The following is a 17,494-nucleotide window of genomic DNA, read 5'->3' on the forward strand; positions in this document are numbered from 1 at the left end:
TAACACCCCGAGCTAAAGAAATATCAGCCTTTGTTACACCAGATGGTCTTTTCCAATGCCGAGTGATGCCATTCGGGCTAAAAAAAAGCCCCAGTCACTTTTCAGAGACTAATGAACCAAGTGGTAGCCAGTGTTCCTAATTGTGTGCTTTACCTTGATGATGTGCTAGTACACACGGTGACATGTGGCAGGTCCACTTGGAACAATTAGAAGCACTGTTTAGAAAATTACAGTCAGCTGATTTGGTAATAAACTTTGCCAAAAATTCAAAAGCCAGAATGTTCCAATGAGGTGTACTATTACAGCCTTATTACTTAAAGATTAGCCACATTGCGGGAAAAAAAATGGAATTGCGGATGCTTTATCTAGAATCTAACTTTGCTTTGAGTAATGCGTGCAAAGAGCGTACAAAGCCAGAGAATGTGTGTAAATGTGTTTTAATACTTTTCACCTATTTTCTTTCACTGTTTGTGATGAAACACACAAAAAAAAAATGGCATTTCATTCCTCTAAGGATGAAGGTGTTATGAAAGTGCTTCCATTTTAAAAAATATTTTATTTTTTGAGGCCTTGTGTTAAAACTGGAAAGGTTCCTGGATGTGTTTCTTTGGCCAGGTACACAGGGGGAACTTTGGGATGTTGTTTGAGGGCCACCTATGCTGGGAGGTATGTGCTTTGGGCAAAAAATGGTTGCAGAGAAGCCACATGTCAAGGTTTGCAGAGGTCAGGAGGTCAACTCTCTGTTTGGGGTTTTGACATTGTTTTCAGGGCAGTTGGGGTGTGCACTGCTTGAAGATAGTTGGTGTTTTCCTGCCAAGGAAAAAGAACACACCCAGCTCACCTCTTTCTCTACCCTGGTGCTGCATAGCTCCTGAGAAGCTGAAAGAAATCCTGCAATTCAAGTGTGTGCTGGTGGAAAACCCTGATGCCACATTTCTCCCAGAAAGCCTACTAGAATAATCCTCATCTCCAGAACAGAAAGCTTCTGAAACGATCCCAGTGACCCGCCTCCGTATATCCGGAGGCCAGGCCAAAAAATTGGGACAACTGACATCCTTCCATATCTTTTTTTTTCATCAAGAATTAGCAAGTATTTGGCCAAAGTAGACTTTTTTTTCTAACAGACTTCTGCAGAGAACATCTGTACTTTTTCCCAGTGTGTGTGTGTGTGAGTGTAATTGGGAATTTTAAAAAGGGAACTTTCATATTTCAATCTGTGTGTGTTAGTGCTTTGTTTCATTACTGGTTAAGTTTTGTTTTATAATAAACTGATAGTTTTGCTGTTTATTGAAGAAACCTGGTTGGTGTATTTTATTCTGGGATAAAAACTAGAGTATATGATTGGCTGGTTAACATTTAAATATATGTTATGACCTGTGGAGAAGTGGAACTAGAAAAGACAGTGCACTCTTCCCGCCTTGGTTGTAACATTATAATGTGGAGTGAATCGGTTTGGCTGAAGACTGGCATCCATGATGCTGGGGACCTCAGGAGGAGGCCGAGATAGATCATCCACTTGGCACTTCTGGCTGAAGATGGATGCAAATGATTTAGCCTTGTCTTTTGCAGTGATGTCCTGGACTCCCCCATCATTGAGGATGGGAATATTTGTGGAGCCTCCTCATCCTGTCAGTTGTTTAATTGTCCATTACCATTCACGGCTGGATGTGACAGGACTGCTGAACTGATCTGATCCATTGGTTGTGGGAATATCTTAGTCCTGTCAATTGCATGCTGCTGCCACTGTTTGGCATGCGAGTATGCCTGTGTTGTAGCGTCACCAGGCTGACACCTCATTTTTAGGTCGGCCTGGTGCTGCTCCTGGCTTGCCCTCCTGCACTCTTCATTGAACCAAGGTTGGTTCCCCAACTTGATGGTAATAGTAGAGCGGGGGATATGCCAGGCCATGAGGTTACAAATTGTGGTTGAATACAATTCTGCTGCTGCTGATGACCCACACTGCCCCAGTTTGGAGTTGCTAGATCTGTTCGATCTATCCCAATTAGCACTGTGGTAGTGCCACATAACATGATGGTGGATACCCTCAAAATGAAGACAGAACTTTGTCTCCACAGGGACTGTGCAGTGGTCACTCCTACCAATACTGTCATGGATAGATGCATCTGCAACAGGCAGACTGATGAGGATGAGGTCAAGTAGGCCCAGCTCGGTCAGTACTGATGTGAAGACGACACTCTTGGTGATGGACATTGAAATACCCCACCCAGAGTACATTTTATGTAAGAGTACAACTGATCGGCATGGCTCTCATTATATGTGTATTGGTCACATGCAGTTGGGTTTCAAAGGAGATTCATTAGCCAGGCGTACAGTGGATAGCCTTTGTCGCAGAGCAGCCACCCTCTGGTTCAATGGGATGCTGAAACGGGTTGGAACTGCTGCCCACATAATGGGCATTCACAAGCATGATGTACTGAGCATGGTTGCACACCAACTGTACAGAATCAGTGGAAACCTGTGTGGTTCAGTACACCTCATCCTTAAAGATGTGGCGCCCGCAAAGCCAATCGCACTCTGCACCATGGGGAAGCCCGCTATCCTGACAAAGCGATGTGTGCACTCCTTCTGCTTCTCTCTGTTCGGTGAGAAGGCATTGAAGTTTTCTACCTTAACATACAGAGCCTCTGACACTTCCCTTGCAAAAATGGGCAGCAAACTGGAAGATGTAAGGGTCGATTACCAGAGGGTGACATGTGGAAAAATGTTTTCGCCCAGAGGGTGGTGGGTGTCTGGAATTCACTGCCCAAATTGGAGGCAGAAACCCTCAACTCATTTAAAAGGTACCTGCACCCGAAGTGCTGTAACCCCCAACGCTACAGCCCAGGTGCTGGAAGATAGGATTAGATTGGGTGGCTTGTTTTTTCAGCTGGTGTAGACACGATGGGCTGAATGGACTCTTTCTATTCCATAACTTTTCTATGGTTCTATGTTACCTGTTCCAGCCTGATCATGGTCACCTTCATGGCCACTGGCAGTGCCATTCTTTGCCCTATTCTGAGGCTGCATGTCTGGCTCCAAGAGGCAGCCGAGGTCTATGAGCATTTCTTTCATGAATTGCAGCAGACCTCTTCTGGCTTAGGTGAGGTAGAGGTGATCCTGGAAGACTCTAGGTGGATAAGTCCTCCTGCTAAGAGCCCTTCTTTTTCCTCTGCAAGCAGCTTATCCTCTTATTTTCTGCTTCTGCACCATCTCCCACTAATGCTGCAGACCAAGCAGGACTGCTACTATAGCTCCATGACTTGGGAGTAAGTGGAGTATCCAGAGCCCTTACCATCATAAGCAAAGCCTTCCCCACATGCAACACCACTTCCTGCAGACTTTACCAAGTGTTAGCAACACCTTCAAGCACTTACACAAACTCCAACAGAGCCAGGAAAAATTAATCAGCAACTAACCTGCAAGTTGATGATCAACCCTTTAAATAGCATTGGTAGGGGTTGGGTGGGTGTCCTTCAAGCAGCAGACTACATGTTCAACTATGCGTGTTTACAAGAAGGCATTAACTAGAGCAGAGAGATCCAAAATAGGTCTGGCATGAAATCAGCATTATACACTGACTGACGTATCAATCTGCCTACTCTGCATACTTCTGACACACACATGCATGTAATGCCCTCACCAAGATGATGTTCTGCATGGGCTGCACCAGAAGTGAGCAGAAGCTGCGCGGACACCATTTTGGTACTAAAATTGCACTGGTAGTGCTGAAACTACAGGTGCTACAGAGTCCAATTATGTGGCCGAACTATTTTCTCTGGTGGGGGGAATCCAGAACAAGGGGGCATTAATCTTAAAATTAGAGCAAAGTCAGGAAACACTTTTTCACACAAAGGGTAGTGGAAATCAGGATCTGTCATGAGCCTGTTCCAATTAAAAAATTCAAAACAGATTGATACATTTTTGTAAAGGGTATGAACAGATATGGAGCAAGGGACATAAATGGAGTTGAGGCACAGATTGATGGGTTTTCTGTGGAAATATTGAATGCAGTTGCAACTCTTGCAGGAATGTAGCTGCAATTTAAAGTGTAACTTTTATTTCTGCATTACGAGTTACTGAAGAATGACAACTACAAAAAGTCTCCCATTTACTGGCAACTTGTGGAATTGCTTGTTTAGATGGGGAAAAGGAGAGCTGTCCTTTTTGACACTGAAAATCTGGACTGCGAAAATAGGCAGAGAGAGCTGAGGTGGTATCCAACATTAAGCAACAGGGCATAAGTTTTTTTTTCAGCATCAGGAACTCTTCCAAGATTAAGGTGAAGTATTGAACATCCCAAAGGATTTCCTATCAATCTCCTCTCTCAAGTGCATTTTAACTGAGCCCACACTGCAAAAGACAGCCAACCTTAAAGGTGTTTCATAACTTCACGTGCCCACAATGCAGCTGAGTAAACTCCTTGACATTTAAAACAAGAACTATTGTTACATCACTAAAGGTGAGCCCACAAAACAAACTTCCAACAAAATCTAGTTATGATACATATTTATTCATACAAATCTGCACTTAAGGAGAGCTATGCAATTTTAAACCCTTAAATGCTTTTGAAGAACCCAATCTGAATCCTTGGATCAGACAGGATTCTCTTAGAATGAAAGAATCCTAACTGCTGCCTGCTATTGAGTATTCTGTCTGTGCTGTTGATGAACGAGCATTCATGTGACAGCTATGCTCAGAATGTTGCACCCCACACCCTCAATTTTCAGTTGGGCTGTTTTCTTCTTGCCCCTTTTCTGGTTAGGAGTATGGTCAGTACTCTGAACACTCCTCTCTCCATCCTTCCAAGCTCACAACACCTTTTTTTCTCCTTTTATCTTTACTTATTCCTTCTCAGGATCTCAAAACTGTTTAACTCATCGCCCTCAGTCTTTTCCTTCCCCCCCAGGCTTTAAAAACCCCATAATGGTGTCACTGCATTGCCTTTTGCACTTTTGGACCTTCGTGGACCGCTGTTCTTGACCCTTCAACTTGATTTTTGTATTTACAAAATTGATGATACCAATAGTTATTGTTTGTAGTGCCTAATCACTGTGTCAGTATGTTGGTCCAAGAAGTATCAGCATGAACCAAGCTCTCTCCTTTTCTGCTCCATGGCTCCTTCCCAGTCCCTGCTTTCCTGATGGCTCCCTAACTCCTTCTCAACTCGACCAAACCTAGGTTTCCTTCAATGCTGCTAAGGGGAGTAATCCCAGTCATATACAACAGGTGGAAACGCTTGCAAAAACAGGAGATCCTGTCTACAGCATACAGTAGTCGGAACTGCCATTATAAGCACCGAGTGGAGAAGGGTTCTGGTCTAGTAGCAGTCAGTCTCAGTTCCAGCAAGTGTAGGGAATAGATATCAATAAAAGGAAGGTGACAGTACATGCCAGTGAAGGGGAGAGGGAAGAGGCAAAGAAGGGAGTAGTTAGGAAAAAGAACACCAATGTTAACTGAGAGGGAATCAAGGACCAGCTTGAACTTAGGTGGGAAAAGTGTGTCAGTTTGAATGTGGGGGTGTAACATGAGTACCACCTTAATTTGAGTTGGGGGAGTGGGGGAAAAGCGTACTAGGTTAAATTTAAGATGGCAGAAGACGGAGAAGACTGTTGGAAACCAAAGGGAGATTTTAACTTTTATAGCCAGGCTTTATATCCATTTTCTTTTCCATTGGCTTCAAACTGGAGTGAATACACTGACTCTATGAACTTAGGCAGAGTTAAAATAAGCAAGTTTTCTGAAACACAAGGTCAGAAATGTTCAGCGCGAATGGCAAATGTACAGAACGGACTTCAGTAATGCAGTATGAATTAGTCTCTGTCAAAAAAGACAAACAGCTGGTTGGGATCAGCATCGGAAGTTACTGTCATAAGTATAACTGAGATGGTTGAATGGTCCATTGGACATGATGGTTCCTGTGCTTTGGGGTTAGGAAAGGGAATATTCTGGAGCACAACAATGTTAGAACTGAATGTTAGAGATGTGTAAACATTCCTAAATTCTGTTTATTACCATTTGGGATCAGTGAATACTTGGGCAGAGCTTTCCTCATGGCATTAGACACTTGAAACAAAATTGTACTTAAACTGTGGAAGGATTAGCTGAACAAGCTTTGCTCATTTCATTTAGCAAGTTCTAAAAAATGACACCATATACTACAATAGAAAGCATACTGCACACTTTTAAACCTATATTGTCAATTTCCATTTTGATCGTTCTTGAATCAGAATAGAAAGGAGTAACCAATAGATTGGTACAACTGCAGGGCTAACAAGGGTCACTTTACTGCTCTTCTGGTTTCTTATTTTAGATCACATTTCCAAGTACATAGGAGCTGCTTTAACTAGCCCTCACTTCAAAAAAGTCTTTTTTGTGGTGGGTGGTTTGCTTGTGCTGTTTGAAATTAAAAAAAAAAAAGCTTTTCCTTAAGGATCTCCATACCAGGAATTCAAAATGCACTGCACATAGTAGTAGCCAGCTATATATTTTTGGAACAATCTCAGTCTGTAATACAATATTGTTTACCATAGGAAATGCATTATCCCTCACAAGGCTTTGAACTTCCTGGTAATAGACCAATCAGCTTTTTAAAAAAATATTCGTACATGGGATGTGGGCATCACTAACAAAGCCATCATTTATTGCCCATCACTATATGCCCTTGAGAAGGTGGTGGTGAGGACCTTCTTCAACTACTGCAGTCCCATGTGGTATAGGTACACCCACAGTGCTGTTACATAGAGAGTTCCAAGGTTTTGACCCAGCAACGATGAAAGAATGGCAATATATTTCCGAGTCAGGATGGTGCGAACTTGGAGAGGAACTGGCAGGTGGTGGTGTTCCAAGTGTCTGCTGCTCTTATCCTTCTAGGTGGTAGAGGTTTTGGGTTTGGAAGGTTCTGTCGAAGAAGCCTTGGCGAGTTGCTGCAGTGCATTATGTAGATGGTGAATATTATATTGCAGACTGAGATTGTTCCAAAGATATGTAGCTGAATGCTACTATATGTGTAGTGCGGTTTGAATTCCCGGTATTCTTGGAGATCCTTAAAGAAAAGCTGTTTAGCTTTTTAAAAAAAGTTACATTTCAAGCGGTACTACCTACAAGACTGTTCAAGGTATGATCTCTAAAGGGTGTGGGGGGGGGGGGGGGGGGTGGTGCTGTGGAGAAAGCAAACCATCCACCACAAAAAAAAAAGACTTTTGAAGCGAGGGCTAGTTAAAGCAGATCCTATATACTTGGACATGTGATCTAAAATAGGCAACCAGGAGAGCAGTAAAGTGACCCTTGTTAGCCTTGCAGTTATACCAACCTATTGCTTACTCCTTTCTATTTTGATTCAACCACTGCATTCAAACGGGCAAGTGGAGAATATTCCATCACACTCCTGACTTGTGCCTTGTAGATGGTGGAAAGACTTTTGAGAATCAGAAGATGACTTGCTCACAACAGAATAACTTGCTTTTGTAGCCACAGTATTTTTATATGGCTGGTTCAGTTAAGTTTCTGGTCAATGGTGACCCCCAAGATGTTGATGGTAGAGGATTAGATGATGATAATGCCTTTGAACATCAATGTGGAGGTGGTTAGATAGCTTTTAACTGGACATGGTCATTGTCTGGAACTTGTGTGGCGTGAATGTTACTTGCCACTTTTTAGCACAAGCCTGAATGTTGTCCAAGTCTTGCTGCATGAGAGCACAGACTGTTTCATTATCTGAGGAATTGCAAATGGAACTAACAGTGTAATTATCAGCAAACATCTCCACTTCTGACTTTAAGATAGAGCAAAAGCCATGGGTGAGGCTGGTCGTGGACACTGCCCTGAGAAACACCTCTGGAATTCAGTTCTTTTGTCCATGTTTGGACCAAGCCTGTAATGAGGTCTGGACCCAAGAGGTCCTGATGGAACGCAAACTGAGCATTGGTAAGTGCTACTTGATAGCGCCAATGACACCTTCTTTCAGTTTACCGACTGTAATTGGCCAGATTAGATTTGTCCTGCTTTTCTTGAGCAGGAAATACTGGAGCAATTTTCCACCTTGTTAGATAGATGCCAGCATTGTAGCTGTACTGGAACAGCTTGGCTAAAGGCGTGGCTAGTTTTGTAGCACAAGTTTTCAGCACTAAAACTGGGATGTTGTTGGTGCCCATAGCCTTTGCTCAGCCATTTCTTTATATCACTAGGAGTGAATCGAATTGAAAAAGACTGGCTTCTGTGATGGTGGGAGCCTCAGAAGCAGGTTGAGATGGATCATCCACTCGGCACTTTTGGATGAAGATGGTCACAAACACTTCACCGTTGTCTTTTGCATTGACGTGCTGGCCTCCACCATAATTGAGAACGGGGGTGCATATGGAGCCACTTCTTCCCATTAGCTGTTTAACTGTCCAGCACCATTCACAACTGGATCTGGCATTACTGCAGAGCTTCGATCTGATCAGTTGGTTCTGGGATCGCTTAGCTCTGTATATAGCATGCTGCCATTATTACAAACAGGTAGTTAATTAATTTAACTTTTAAAAAAAATTTCTCTATCCTTCCAACCACCTGTCCATAAACAGATTAGTGACTGAATTTTTCCCTCCCTTAAATCCTGACTAGTAAAGGACCGCTACAACAACAGTTGTTAAAGTTAAAGTAGTACGGATCATTAACACACACTCTTAAACTCAGGAAGGGGTTTAACTTCTCAACGCACGCTTTCAAACATGCAAGGAAAGATTAGAGGTATAGAAAGGCAAGGACATTTACCAAATAGAAAATTGGCTTAAATATAAACTAATATGAATTTCAGTTGAAACTAGTGTCCATTTTAATTAATAGAAAAGTCCAAAACAGGTGATCACCAACCCTAACCTCTTCTCTTAGTTTCTTCTTCTTGTACTCTTGGATATAAATGGAGCTAGCTTAATTGCTGAAGTCACCTTATTTGACGGAGAGAAAGCTGGCAGAAGCAGGTTTTCTTGCCGTTTTTGCAGACTGTGTCTTTTTAATTTTCTTGCTGTTTACAGACTTTTTTTCCGCTTGTAGACTGTGACTCCTTTTTTTAATTTTCTTGCTGGAAGGCCTTAGAGAGAAGTCAATCCAGCTTGAAGGCAGCTCTGGTTCTGCCCAAAGCAGCTGTGATTTGAACAAGCTATACCCCCAACTGCTAGAGTTTCAAATCCAGGCAGGCTGAAAAGGGTGGCTTCTGGGTTGTGTGATTGGACCCCTTCAAGTAGCTGTCCCACCTGATCTCCCTCCTCCATTTTAACAATTGGAATACATAGGACATAGGAAGATAGGAACAGGAGTAGGCCATTCAGCCCCTCGAGCCTGTCCCACCATTCAATGAGATCATGGCTGATCCGCAGCCGAACTCCATATACTTGCCTTTGGCCCATATCCCTTAATATCTTTGCTTAACAAAAATCTATCTCAGATTTAAAATTAACAACTGTTCTGGTTTCAACTGCTGTTTGTGGGAGCGAGTTCCAAGCCTCTACCATCCTTTGTGTGAAGAAGTGCTTCCTAACATCTCTCCTGAACGGTCTGGTCCTAATTTTTACACTATGTACAGAAGTAAAAACTTAAACATATTGTATAACATGGTGGTTGACAATACTCAAGCGCACAAAACACAATTTACAGTTGGTTCTCAACTATTCATGACAGCCATGTAGCCCTGCGTTGTTGCTTCACCAGGTTGTCTCCTGGCATACTCTTCCACACTCTTTATTGAACCAGGTTGGTTCAGCTGGCTTGATGGAAATGGTAGAGTGAGGGATATGCTGGACCATGTTGCACATTGTGGCACAAAGGGACTCCCAATTTTGATTTGCCAGATCTACTCTGAATCTATCCCATTTAGCATGGTGGTAGTGCCACACAATATGATGGAGCATGTCCTCAGTGCAAAGACAGGACCTTGTTTCCACTAGGAATGCGCGTTGGTCACTCCTACCAACATGGTCATGGACAGATGAAGCTGCGACAGGTGGATTGGTGAAGATGAGGTCAAGTAGGTTTTTCTCTCGTGTTGGTTCTTTCACCACCTGCTGCAGGCCCAGTCCGACAGATATGTCTGTCACGTTCATGGGAAGTGCAGCCATGGAAATACATAAATAAACAGCATTAGATAAAAAAAATTAAAAAGACTGGTACACTTGCCTTCAACAAGATGGAGGACAAAGTCACATGGCATTCACCTTCCCCTGCACTGAAATACACATTCATGTCTGCTAGAACTAAAACACGTTAACCCCGCCTGCACTGAAATTATAGACAGCTCATCACACATCGACGCGAGTTATTCACAAAAAACAAGCTAAAACAAAGCCACTCGCAAATACCCCATCTCCAGCTACAATCTCTACAGTAAAGTGCGAAAATACCTCATCTTATCAAAATAGAAGCTATTGTTCAAGAAATGAAACCTAAAATCACATGGGCGAGACTAACATTTCATGAATTTACCTTTAAAGGTAACCTTTCTTGAAGAACAAAGAGGACATCAGAACATCAGCCAGAAATTTCCAGTCACAGAGAGAACATCGAAAGCCATCTTCAATTTCAGCACAAGGCTCAGATCGAGAGATCAATTCCAACCAAAACAGTTGACCCCTGCTGAGATGAGTTTGCAACTGACTGCGGCAGAGAAATTAGTGACTTTTTCCAAACAACTCCACCTGTGAAAATTGAACGAAGAAATATCAGCTTCAAACTGAAGTGCTGACTGCCATAAGACTTCAACATTCCAGCAAATACAAGACGACCAGCAAACAGGCCTGCAACTTTAAAAACTTACCAAGAGGATCCCACAGGTTTTTCCTGAAAAGAGCAGACTTTTACACCTTGAACTCTTAATACCTCTTACCTTCAATCTATTTTTTCTTGAGTGTGCATGCGAGAGTGCAAGTGTGCATGGGTGGTGTTGCGATCATTTCGGGTGATTATTGTAGAATAAATATTTAATCTGCTGTTTCAAACCTACAAGAAAACCTGTCGCTGTTTATTTGACAAACAAAGCAAAGAGCTGAAATATTAGTTTAACAAAAATACTATCTGCGGTCAGTTGGGAGGTAACAAGTGGAAACCAGCCGCCCCACTTCCCACCTGCTCGTAACATGTACTTCAGGATTCAGCCAGCTAGGTCAATAGAAGTGCTGCATTGAAGTCCCCCACCCTGAGTACATTCTGTGCCCTGGCTACCCTCAGTGCTTCTTCAAGTGGGGTTCAACATGGAGGAGTACTGATTTATCAACTGAGGAAGGGTGATAGGTGGTAATCAGCAAAAGGTTTTCTTGTCCATGTTTGATCTTTATCACTCTTTATAGGGTAAGAAGCCAATGTTGAGGATTTGCAGGGCCATCCACTCCCGACTGTATTCTCCTGTACTGCTCAATAGCACCATCAATGACACCTTCCATCACTTTGCTGCTGATCAAGAGTAAACTGATAGGGTAGTAATTGGCCAGATTGAATTTGTCCTGCCTTTTGTGGCTAGGACATACCTGGGCAGTTTTTGACATTTTCTGATACATACCAGTGTGTACTGGAACAGCTTAGCTAGAGCTGCTGCTAGTTTTGGGGCACAAGTCTTCAGCACCACAGCTGGGTTGTTGTTGGGGCCCATTGCTGCATAGTCAGTCTGTTCAGCCATTCCTTGATATCATGTGGAGTGAATCAAAAAGGCTGAAGACTGACAAGTGTAAGAGTGGGAACCTCAGAGGGAGGCTGAGATGGATCATCCACTCGGCACTTCTGGCTGAAGACGGTTGCGAACGCGAAAGCCTGGTCTCTTGTGCTCGTGCTGGCCTCTGTCATCATTGAGAATGGTGCCTCCTCCGCCCATTAACAAACCCTATTAGGTCTTTCACACATGTATATAAATACATATTGAAAAGATTAGAATTATGAACCCTTTTAAGTCCCACAGAAGATTTTCGAACTATTTCTTTCATTCCACAAAATAAAATGACAGTAAGTCAGATGAAACGTTGCTCCCGGTGGTAACTAAACTTTGCCTGCTTAAAATTCTGCAAACAACAGATGGGGATACTGGTAATCAAAGAGCAACTGCAATGGTAAAAGAGAGTTCAAAAACTTTATTGAGCCATGACCTGATTAGAATATGCCAGATGATAACCAATATTGTACAGAAAGTTGTACATATTTTTACATAGAAAACTTTACATGTCTGTACCATATACATTTCAACCTTCTCCAAATATTTATTTTCTACATCCACAGTGACTAGGAATGCTTGGAACTATGTGTATCCTTTTTTTTTTATTAAAGCCCAGATCACAGCTTCTTAATGATTAGGTTTCAGTATATTTCATCATCCCAAGCCCCAAAACTGATTCATTATTCAATATATTTAACATCAAATTTTATACACAAACAGTAAAACCTACATCAAACATGGAGACAGTTTTATGTCAGTGCAGATGCACCTCAGATCAACCTGCAGTGATTCAAGTTCCAGTTGACAAGATCAATCCTTTTTTATAACGGGCCCTAGTCTGTAATATACAGGTAGGGGAAAACTTACCTTTATTGACAGGGTAACAATTCTGCTAATTACATTAACGCAATAGCCTTAGTGCCTCTTTCCTCTAATAATTATCCACACACCCCAGCTTCCAATATAACAGCATGAGCAACATTAAAGAAAATCTTTAAAAAAATTCACGAAGTCAAAAGCAAAAACAACCCAGTGCATACAATGAACGATAAAATAGCTGTGACTACAACAAATCAAAATAAAATATTGAAATAAAATAAAACCATTCTGGAAGAACTACATAGTGTTAACATTGTATTTTACAGATTTGTATCTCTGTACAACAGATTTCACAGAAGAATGGTCATTGTAAATTTCAAGGTCATGAGCTGTGCAAACAAAAAATAGTTACCAGACAACATTCAACTGATCTTTGCTAGTATCAGTCACAATTGCAATTTAATTATATCTTCCAACCTACCTGTAAGATGGTACAAGATTACATTTCCCTCATAGCACATATATTACTCACTGTGTCAAATTCTTCTGCCCCAGAAGTTTAAACTACAGTACTGATTTAAATATTTTCTCTATTGTACAATATGCACTGCATTCTGTCCATGTTTGTGTTTGAGTCACAGCATTCTTCTCCGCAATAAACTGTATTTCAAAGTGTGACCAAACCATGAAATGCTGAATCCATGCTCAGCACGTGTCAGCACTCAATCTTTACCTTGAATCCTTCAGAGAGTTTAAAATGCTCTATTCCATTGAATTAATTAAGATTACAGTTCACTCATCGGCATCTTTTAGGCATCTTACAAATCAACAGAATTAAAGCACCATCCTTTACAAAAAGATCAAGACGGGATCGAGGCAGGAGGAGAAAGTCAAAATAGCTAACTGCAGCCTGGTCCTTTTCAGATTTATAAGAATGCCTTAGCTAAGATCTCAGTCATCATTACTGTTCAGTGGATCCACGCTCTTGATCTGAAGGATGAGATATTTTAAAGACTATACCAATGCGGAGATAAAATTTGCGTAGAACAGCTCTCAATTCAGGAATCAGATTAAATTGCATAATTTCACACAAAAGGGGATAGTACTTTGACGCGTGGGCCTTGAACTGGAAAGAAAACAAAGACAAAAACATAGCTAATTAAAATATTGAAAAAAGTACCCATATCGTTAAACAATATTTCTGTCCCTATTTTAGGCTAGTATAATCAATGTCCCTAATGCTCCATTATGGCTGAATCTTCTGCCACTATTTTCCTTTTTAAATACAGCTTTCTCCATTGGAACCAAAATCTGATTTACCAATACCTCATGCTCAGCTTCCAACTTATGTCAGCTGGCGCATATCTTCTGACCAGACTCTCCCCTTCTGACTACATTTGTTCTCAGTCTTAATGCATTTATATTTTGCATATTTCACCTGCATGGGTACTGTGAAATGTGAGGATTATATACCCCATTGATCTCACATCATCTTAATAAAATGGTTTTGTAAAAATGGAGTCCAGTTCAGTGGGTAAGCATTAAGCATTTAACAAGTTTCAGGTCAATGAGGATTGCAAGACTGGTGTCAATCAACACTGGTGTAATTCTGAAAAACAGGCATCAAGTACTTGTTACTCAATACTCAGCTGTTTTACCTGGATACAAGAAAATTTCATGTTAAGTGGCAACATTTATTATAAATAGGAACTCAAAGGCGAAACAAAGTAGCCTGCTTCAAGTCTGCACAATTTTTCTAAATGAAAGCCACCACCTTAGCACTATTTTATACATTATTTAAAAATTAAATTGAGATTGAGATGTCCCCAAATAAGTGATAAACGTGCCAGAGAATCCACATTCTCATGTTGTACAGATTAGTCTTCAGGCACTGTAGAGTTCCAGGGGCCCCCTGATACAATGTTTGAATCATTATCCAAATGTTATAAATATTATTTAAAAGTAACTAAGGTTTAACAATTTCCACATTAATCTTAGACCAGGGCTCAACCATTGTCATAGTGATATCATATTCAGGGAATTAAACTTCAGGTTAACAAATGACTGAACCAAATTAGTTCCTGGTGTTATTTATTCCAAAATGCTCACTTCACTTTTAAAACTTTAGTTTGAAAAAAAAAACACAAACACAATGACTTGGTCATAATATTAGGTCTTTTTCCTCATCAATGTAATTTCTATGTAGTGGTATGATAGGAATGATGGCAATCTCCCACCAACGTTTCTTCCCTGGATAAACAGACAAGTTAATGTTCGGGTACAGACCCTTTGTTAAAACAGGCCCCACCTGAAGCGTGTGTGCAATGGTTTTGAGAAAGCATTCGCACCCCATACATAAACTTATCTGTTCACTCCACAGATGTTACCAGATCTGATTATTTACAGCATCTGCAGTTTTCTTCCCCCTTTCCTGTGAAGAAATGCTTAGACTCTGCTTAGCACCTCTTAGAGCAATTCAATGTCTGTGGAATCAGGAGTACAAATCTGCATCCTTATCATTCTGACAAAGCAAGCTGTGGCATCAAAATACTCTGTAAATAAATGAGCTTCATCTTCAAGATTGAGCAAGTGATTTTCACAATTGAGTATGTTGAAAATTGGAATTACGATTGCATTTATTTTTTGTGCAAACTGCAAACAACTGACCTTGGTCAACGTTTAATGTCAGCGCAGTACTTATGCATAAAAATGGCTCAGAGATTTTCTCTGGTGCCTCTTGTTTAACTCCATGAATTAGAATTGCTTCTTTTAGCAAAATGGACAAGTTAAAGGAAAAAAATCCTCTCTCATTTTAAAATAAATTACCTTTCAATTGTTTAACTCATGAGAAGGTCTGCCACATGTTCTAAAGTCCATGTTGTGCTGAAATATCAGCTTTTCCCCCTAGAGCATGTAGGCATTAAGAACATGTAGGCTTTTCAATTTTTTGTGTGACCTATTTATACCATAACTCCATTTAAAAGAAACAGAAAATAATCCTGATTCTCTTTTGCCCACATGCTGAAAGGAGCCTGACATCTTTCCATTTGGTCAATTTATACTCTAACAGTATAAACTTTCTGCACCTATCTTTGGCAAATATTTCAACTATTAAATAAGCCATAAATTCATAGCAGAGAAGAGCACAAGTCAGCTTCAATAACATTATCTAAAATACAAGACTTGGCTTGAAGAGGGAAGTTTAATTACATGTTGATTAAAATTGAACATTACAAGCCAAGTGCCCATAAATTTAATATTGTAATTTTAATAGTGTTTGAAACTGCATAGTAACAAGATGGGTTTTCAAAATTTAGAAGACCCCAGCTAAATGCATTTTTAAAGAAATGACTGCTTGGCTATAATTTAGGTCCGTAGATTCTTTCAAAAGGAAAGTAAAAACTTAAATCCAGGGCAAGCTAGTGTTATGATGTGTGATCAGAGTAATGAGAGAATCATAAAGATGATGCAGCTGATTGCAGTGCAAATCTAAAGAAGGCATAACTTACATCTAACAATAATGTCCACCATGTGATCAATCACTAAAGACTTCCAATAAAATATTTTATTCTAATGCTTGCATAAATAATTCTGTTTTAATTCTGTTTCTTACCCTTTCATCATTTATTTTAAGGACTTTAGTTAAAAAAAGTAGGAGGAGATTGGTCCAGGCCTCCCGGTGACTTTCTGAGGTAAGTGTCAGGAAGTAGCTGAGAGCTTCACTGCAAACACTATTGGAAGAAAATTGTTGGCATCAGTTATAATACATAAAATCAGTATACTGTATTAAAAACATAACCCTTTTTGGGCATGCAACTTCAGCTTGACTATAAAAAAGCAAAATACTGCAAATGCTGGCAATCGGAAATAAAAACAGAAAATGCTGGAAACACTAAGCAGATCTGTGACCTTTTGTCAGTTCTGACCTGAAATGTTAACTCTGTTTTTCTCTCTCTCCACAGATGCTGCCAGACCTGCTCAGCATCTCCAGCATTTTCTGTTTTTACTTTCAGCTTGACTATCCTTGGTCAAATTAACAAAAAAATAAAAATAAGATAGTGTTTTCTCTCCTTCCTCTCTTCAAAGTCACCCCAAGCCACAACCTAACCTATCCATGATAAGCAACCAGATAGACAACCTACTTTCAAGCATCTAATGTTCCATTTTCAACAGAGTCAATAACTGCATGTGAAGATGAGCACTGGAGGGGATAACATCTTAGACATAGTTTTCAGTAACAAGCTATAGTTGATAGATGACCTAGAAGTGGAGCAGTATCTTATTGATTCAGATCACTATCAGAAGATTTAGAATATGGGGTGGTAGCAGGTTCAGGGATAGAAAAGTATGCTTCTGTTATTTCAGAATTGCCAGTTTCTGGAAATGAAGTTTCAACAGTTAAAAGAGGGAAGAGAGTGAATTAGATGAGGATTATTGCAACAAAGCAAATTGGACAATTTCAAAAACAGTGTTTCCCCAACAATGCAGAGCTATCGCTGACGTCATCAGTGCGTCCGAACATTTGCCTGCTTGCCAGTATAGGTCTATGCATGCGTGCGTCAACATTACCATCTAATGACATCAGGGGTAATGACGTCAGAGTGTTACTTTACGTCTCAATAGCCGCAATCGCCACCTCCAACAGTACCACGCTCCCTCTGTGATTGGCGCATCAATTGCCACTTCTCCTCCTCACTCCTTCCGCAATCGGTGTGTCAACTGCCGCTTCTCTTTGCCGCTGGCACCCCTTTCACCAGAACCATCCCCCCGCCCACCTCCCGCTGCTTTTCCAGGTGGTGAGATGGCATGGAGCAGGCGGGTGCAGGAGGGAGTGGAATACTGTTGGGGGGGGGGGGGGGTGGGGAGGGGGCAGTGTGGAGGTGGTGATCATGGCCAATGAGGGGGGGGGGGGGGTTTGGCTTTAATTAGTTTTGTGTGTTAAATTGAGCAGTGCCACCTTTATTACTGACAGCTGTCTTGACATCGCAGTGACGTCTGATGTACTGA

General features: G+C 41.0%; 2 protein-coding genes across 3 annotated transcripts in view; one reads left to right on the plus strand and one right to left on the minus strand.

Annotated features, from left to right (window-relative positions):
* LOC137370017 (centrosome and spindle pole-associated protein 1) overlaps positions 1 to 10,879 on the plus strand; it is a 302,437-nt gene extending 291,558 nt beyond the window's left edge. The window contains exon 32 of the mRNA XM_068031956.1: positions 10,464 to 10,879. Within this exon, the coding sequence (XP_067888057.1) occupies positions 10,464 to 10,477 (14 nt within the window). The 3' untranslated portion in view covers positions 10,478 to 10,879. The remainder of the gene's footprint in view (positions 1 to 10,463) is intronic.
* Positions 10,880 to 12,066: 1,187 nt separating this feature from the next.
* Positions 12,067 to 17,494, minus strand: part of arfgef1 (ADP-ribosylation factor guanine nucleotide-exchange factor 1 (brefeldin A-inhibited)) — a 327,463-nt gene continuing 322,035 nt past the window's right edge. For both annotated transcript variants that reach the window (XM_068031959.1, XM_068031958.1), the window contains 2 exons: positions 16,101 to 16,218; positions 12,067 to 13,613 (listed from right to left, as the gene is read on the minus strand). In XM_068031959.1, coding sequence (XP_067888060.1) covers positions 13,449 to 13,613; positions 16,101 to 16,218 — 283 coding nt within the window. In that variant the 3' untranslated portion in view covers positions 12,067 to 13,448. The remainder of the gene's footprint in view (positions 13,614 to 16,100; positions 16,219 to 17,494) is intronic.

Source organism: Heterodontus francisci, chromosome 5 (assembly GCF_036365525.1).
Source record: "Heterodontus francisci isolate sHetFra1 chromosome 5, sHetFra1.hap1, whole genome shotgun sequence".
NCBI classification, from domain to species: domain Eukaryota; kingdom Metazoa; phylum Chordata; class Chondrichthyes; order Heterodontiformes; family Heterodontidae; genus Heterodontus; species Heterodontus francisci.